General features: G+C 49.2%; 1 protein-coding gene across 3 annotated transcripts in view; it reads left to right on the top strand.

The window, feature by feature from the left end:
• The first annotated feature begins 465 nt into the window (after positions 1 to 465).
• The window catches only part of B3GALNT2 (beta-1,3-N-acetylgalactosaminyltransferase 2), a 31105-nt gene continuing 25208 nt past the window's right edge, over positions 466 to 6362 (top strand). For all 3 annotated transcript variants that reach the window (XM_084284629.1, XM_084284628.1, XM_084284627.1), the window contains exon 1: positions 466 to 644. In XM_084284629.1, the coding sequence (XP_084140755.1) occupies positions 542 to 644 (103 nt within the window). In that variant the 5' untranslated portion in view covers positions 466 to 541. The remainder of the gene's footprint in view (positions 645 to 6362) is intronic.

The raw sequence follows: 6362 nt of genomic DNA, 5'->3' as shown, positions 1-6362 counted from the left end.
GGGCTTTAAGCCTCTGCCGAGCCCCTCACGTTCCAAGCACGACCAGAGGACCTTTCCAGAGCCCTGACCGTCCCGCAGGACCTCGAGGCTGCTCATGGCGGGACCCAGCTGCCACCAGTGGCCACCTCCAAACTCTCTCCCGCCCAGAAGCCGGGCTGTCCCCCTGGGATGGCCGCGGGGGCCGGTGACAGGACGGGCTCAGCCCCGAGCCGCGGCGGGGCGCTGAGGGGCGCTGCGGGGCCCTCCCCCGGCGCCTCCCCGCCGGAGCGGCCCCGGCCCCGCTCCCCTCGGGCTCCCGGGGCGGCCCCGCGGCATTGTGGGGGCTGTAGGCGGCCTCCGCCGCCCGCCCGCGCCGCCGCCGCCCGCTGGGGCCGGGGCGGGACTGCAGCTCCCGGCGGCCGCGGGGCAGCGCCGCCCGGCACGGCCCGGCCCGGCCGAGCAGGGAGGAGCCGCGCCCGGCACAGCCTGCCCGGAGCCCCGGCGGCGCCGGGAGAGGCCGGCGCGGAGGGGAAGGAGGAGGAGGAGGAGGCGGCGGCGGCCAATGCGCAACTGGCTGGTGCTGCTGTGCCCCTGTGCGCTCGGGGTCGCGCTGCACCTCTGGCTGCTGCTCGGCTGCCCCGGCGGCCCCGGGAGGCAGGCGGCAGGTAGGGAAGGGGCGGGAGGGGACGGGGGCACGGGGCTGCGGCCGGTGCCGGGCTCCGGGCGGGGGCCGGGGCTGATCTCCGAGGGGCAGCGGCGGGGGGACCCCAGCGCTCCGCCCCAGAGCGGGGCCGCGCTTTGTGCCGCCTGTGGCCCCACAGGGCTCCGACACCCCCGGGGCGCGGGGCTGTGGGGCCGGGTCCGACCCCAGCGGGGCTGCAGTGCGGGGAAGGGGCTGGGAGAGAAACATGGGGCAGACCCCCGGCTGGGAGCAGCCGGCTGCTGGTGGTACAGCGCGTCTGGGACCCGGTGGGGCGATACTCAGTTATTTTATTTTATTTTGAGGTGTGCTTAGGGCTCTGTGCAGAGCCCCGCCAGTAACAAAGCCCCACGCCAGGGCCACTTCACGGTTCAGCCCAGGTGTGAGGAGCCAGGAGCCTGCCTGCTGCTTTCCAGGGGCCATCAGCAGAGGAGCAAGGCCGGGGGGCTTGGGGAGCCCAAGGGCTGCGGGGCTGCACAGGTGCCGCTCGGTGCTGTGGCCCTCCAGCAATGAGCGGGGTGGCGGTGGCACCGCGAAGGAGCCGGAGCTGTGCTGAGCCCCCCGTGCCTTTGCCCCGTGCGGGTTGCCCCGTTGGCCTTCCTCCGCGGTGCTGCCTTTGCAACTCCGTGGTGTTGGGCTGGGGTTGGAAGTGGCAACACCAGATCGCACGGTGACATTTTCTGCTGAGATTTGTAAGGAAATCCAGAAGTTTCTCAGTTGGGGAAGGAGCGAGGAAGCTTCGCTCCTCAGGGATTCGCTGTTACCCGCACTTGTTGGCGGAGTTTATGCTCGTTTCTGTGAAACTATGTTGCACTCAATAATGACAACTAGATTATCATTATTATTTTTAACGTACATTCTTAATAGAGAAAGAGTAAGCATACATTTTGGTTGTGCAAAGGTTATTGAGTTGTAGCCTATTGAGTAATGTATTGACACCGAGGGGAGAAAAACTGATGCTTCATATAAAAATAGCACTTCCATCATCCATAAGAAAATGCTCAGGGTGATACATGAGCTGTCTCTCTATGGGCTCGATCTTCGCATTATAATTTCAGGGAGAGTCTGCCCTGAGTCCTCACAAAATACTGGGAAGTGTACAAGCTGCAGGTATGGCTGCTTGGCAGAGGACAGGAGGATGAGCTAAGGGACCTCTTCTCTCTCTGATGTCTTCTGTGCTATTTATTCAGAGTGTTTTAGGAACATTAACAAATTAGTATACAAGAGTAAGAGATGTCCCTATTTATTAAAATACTTCTTGAATTTGAGACTATTTAAGAAGATCAGGTGTTACCTGATAAAGCCAGGCGTGTTTCATTACTGACTTTCTTGATCTTTCTTTTTCTTTTTTTTTCCTACTGCAGTTGTTCTTTATTACATACTGCCTGCAGTCCCTGGTATGAATAAGAATTCAATTTGATCACAGGACAGTGTTTCATGCTAGCTGTGGCATAAAAATGCATTATTTCTGTACACCTCATATGTCATTTGCCTGTGTCTCAACAGTTGCAAAACCAGCTACCAGCATAGGTCAAAAGCAATACATCTTTTCTTTTTTTTCTTTTTTTTTTTTTCTTTTTGAGAAGTATAATTCCACTCTCAATAGTTATTGCACACACGCACAGAATGGAAATTGCTATTAAGAAGCTGACAACCTGTTTAATGATTATTTACCTCGACGCGTTCAACTTATTAACACAAAATTGGAATAGACATCAAAACTGTCAATTCAGCTTACCCTTTCTAATAAGCAGCTCTCGATCTTTGCCTTAAAATGGCAGCTGGGCAGCCTATATTTATTTAATGAAGGGTTGAGGTTGCTTTTTATTTGTTCACTTGGATTCTTGTGTTCTTTGGAAAGGGCTGTTCCAAAAGCTTATGGTCTTTCTTAGAAATGTTTCCTCATTTCTGGCCTAAACTTGCTTGCAATTGGTTTATGCCCTTCTGTTCGTAAGCCTTTCAGCTGCAAGAGTCTTTCTCCTCCTTGGACTACATGGCTATCATGCAACCACAGAGAGCAAAGGTATCTGTTTTAAGCCTTTTTTTTTGTAAGCTGGACAAGCCAGGTACTTACCATTTCTACTGATAAAATAGGCTTTCCATTTCTAGTCATTGTAGCAGTGCATTCCTGTTGTTTCCATCTAAAGTCATCTGACCTATAGGCAATGATTCCTATTCCATTCTCTGCTCCTTCCTTCTCCTTCTCCTGGAAGTGCCTCCTTTAATAAAACCCTTTTCCTGACTGCTGCATCTGAGAGGCCTGTGGTCTGCCTGCATGCTTTGGCCCTTGGAGTCATCCATCTCTCACTGCGTGGTGTTCAGACTTCTCTGTGTTCATGATGACTTTCACCTTGGTGTCACAGTATGCTTCGTGTACGCCGTGCTCATTAACTGGGAAAATAAATAGGATCTGTTCTGAGACCAAAGGCACTGACCGTTGCCTTGGTGCCCTGACTTGGGTGGCTCTTTGCTCTCCTTTTATTTATCAGTTAATGGGGCTGTAATTCACACTTCCGAGCAAGACTTGTGCAAGAACATGCTTTTAGGTTTAATTGAAGTCTAACTGGTTACAAACAGGTGCTCTCCAAAGGAAGTTTGTGGGTAGGAAGCTTTAGTTAATTTTTGTAAAAATCTTAGATAAAAGCTAATTATAAAATGACCTCAGAAACTTGAGAAAGAACAGACAGACCTGCTTTTCGCACTCCATGTGGATTTATTGCTTCGTTGCTAATTGTAGGTTTTAATTGATGGTGTGAGTCGTACTGAGTAGGAAATTATGAATTGTAGGGCTTCAGTTACTGTACCTAATCGGAAGCCCCCCACACTCAGTATAAAGTGCTGCTGCTCTGCTGAGGGCGATGCCCTTTCAGACATAGCTCCTGTTACATTTCTGAGGGTGTGCGGCAGATAAAACTTGACCCTTTTGGTTATGTTAAGAGTCAGTCTGAATAACTGTGGAACAGATTAAGAAACGCCATTTTCTAGAAACTGCTTGTGTGCCATCTGTTGTCCTGTGGCTCAGCACGTACTTTCTCCAGCACTGGCCTAATGGAACCGCGTGAGGGTTGGTCAGACTGGCATTTAGTGATTTACCTTGCAGAATTAGGGCCGTGTCCTGCACAGACTAACCTGTGTACGTGAGAGAGGAGGGAGAGCTTAGCCTGCTTTTGGCTTTTCAGTACTAAGACAACAAAATGTAGAAACAACCCCAGAGGCTATGAATAATGCTTTGCTCCACAAGAATTTTTTGCCAAAAAGTGATACCTTCTTAAGAAGAGGTGTTCTTGAGACCCTCTCTGCCAATATACAGCTCATACATTGCTTGGTCATTAAGGTATTTCATCTTTTGTAGGCATGCTAAGACTAATTAGTGTGATGGCCTTGGAAACAGAAACCTGCTGGCAACAGGTCACGTTTGGCAGTGGCAGTAGCTGTGCAGTTCTGCCTAAAATGCAAGTTGTTCCCTGGCCTGGATCTGTAAGATCTTACTAGAACATTGTTCTGCAGGGCTGGACCATCCCAAACAGAAGCAAGCCCATCACCTTTGATGGGCCTGAAATAATTGACAACAATCCAATATTTGGCAACTGATTTGGGATTTTTTTCAACTTGCAGTTGTTCTGCGTGATGCATTGCAAACTACTGATGAGCAACATTGGAGCTGTACATTTTAATGCATTTTGGCATTGAAGCAAGGGCCAAAGAGTCCAGGTTCTGCCAGAGCTGGGCAGCAAGGCTTGTGGCTGAAGGAAGGCCTGTCTTTACCCATTCCCTTTTAAATTGCCCACTGGCTAGAACAGCCAGAAGGGGGCAAGCAACTTTCTATGGGAGCAGGCTTTTGTTCCGTGCCACCAGAGATTGCTAATTTACTTTTCAAAGGTAAAGGTGCCGTGCTTCCAAAAAACACACATCAGTTTAGGTGTTGCAAAAAGGATTTGCTTTGTTCCTTTTGCGGCTACACTTCTGATGCTTGGCACATTGTTCCCCTATCTGCCTGGAAGTGTGCAAGTGCTGTATCATTAACGTTGTTTAGAGCACCATCATCCAGCCAGTATTACTCCTGCTGCTTTGCAACTTTGAAGGACCCTGCTGTTTCCTTAAGGGAATGCTGTTGATGTAAAAAAAAAAATAAAATAAATAAATCTTCTGCCTACAGAGGTTTTCTGTAAAGCTTGCTTAAAAGCTTGTCTAAAGGCTTGTCTGTGTCAAGGAGCACTGTGCTCCTGCAGCAACCGGGGTGCACGTCTTGTTGATTTTTAGCTGTGGTTAAAGTAGGTCCTGCAGTGAGGTCGTGTAGCTCTGCTTGCACAGGGACCTGTAATGCAGATGAGCTACAGCAGATTACTTCAAGTGAAGAAGATTAGAGTTGGGGGGAGAGCTGCCTTTGCTCTTTGGTTTGTTCTTTTTCTGCATGTGTCAGCACTCTGTGAATACAAACCTTCTTTATATTCAGTTAATTCCTTCCTCCGTGTTTGTTTGGACCTTTTACAAAGCAGCACAGAAAAGAAAGGCATTTAAAAACAGGGATATGGTTGCAAAGTCAGAAGAATAGGCAGAGATAACACCTGGAATATGTGGGTTTGGTGTGTGGGGTCCTTTTTAGTCTTATTTTGTGAAGTGGTTTAGTTTAGAATACTCTTAATAACTTCTGACTGGCCTACTTAATTCCATTAATTGTCTTCTAAAAAGAGGATAGCTGCGTGTTTAGCAGAAGATACAAAGCCCAGCTTTTAGTGGAGCTCTCTCACTCCAGCAGTTGCTGGTGGCAGTTTTCTGGTGTCTGGTAGCGCAAGGAAGCCTACACTGCTGGGGCTTGCAGTGCAAGCACCAACAAGGAGTCCCTTTGCTATCTCTCCAGTCTGGTTCCATGAAACATGTAGGAACTGAACCACTTTGGAGCCTGTGCTATTTGTCAGACTTGACAGAAAACACCTGGCAGATTTAGTAGTTGTTAGGGGACTCATCAATAGAGATATGTGCAGCAAGATCACATTTACTTTGTTTATTGACAAAATCAGGCTAAATGATCTCTCAATCTTTTCATCTCCTTCTAATGGCAGTAAATATAATTAACAGCTTGACTTGACATTTTACTTGAGAGTCAGTCTCACAGGAAGGAGAGCTGCATGCTAATATTTGGGATTTTGAAAAACTTCTGGAGCCTTTGACAGCAGCTGAGGTGGTTAAAACCTGACCAGGGTCAGCGGGGACCTCTTACTGTGGTCAACTCCGTAGGAGACACACTTCTGTGTCTTTAGTCTTGTCTTCCAAGGGTACAGCTTTGTGCTTTCCATACGCATTTATTTACCCCTTTCTGTGTCTCTCCCTGACTTTAATTAGTTGGTAGCTCTTTGTCAAGCTTGACAGACAGGTGGAGGTCCCAAAGACTGGCATTTTCCCCTGGTTTCGTGAAAATTGTTGACTGAAAATCCTGTGAAAGCTTATGGTAGGTCATGCTGAGGTGAACAGCTGCACTGATAGAAATCCATGTGTGGTCAGACATCCGAGAATTGTATGGGAGCGTGTCCTTACAAATACCCCAGCCTAAGAAAAGCTTCAGTAAGAGCTGATTAACCATGTGGTACCAGACTGGCAGATGGGGCTTCTGTCAGTCCCGGTGCTGACAGAAATGCTCATTATGGTTGCTGTGCAGAATTAAATTGTAGGAGCAGAGAATATCCCA

The sequence above is a fragment of the Netta rufina genome, assembly GCF_964035555.1.
Source record: "Netta rufina genome assembly, chromosome: 3".
NCBI classification, from domain to species: domain Eukaryota; kingdom Metazoa; phylum Chordata; class Aves; order Anseriformes; family Anatidae; genus Netta; species Netta rufina.
Note: the sequence above shows the minus strand (reverse complement) of the source record. Positions and strands in the feature narration are given on the sequence as shown.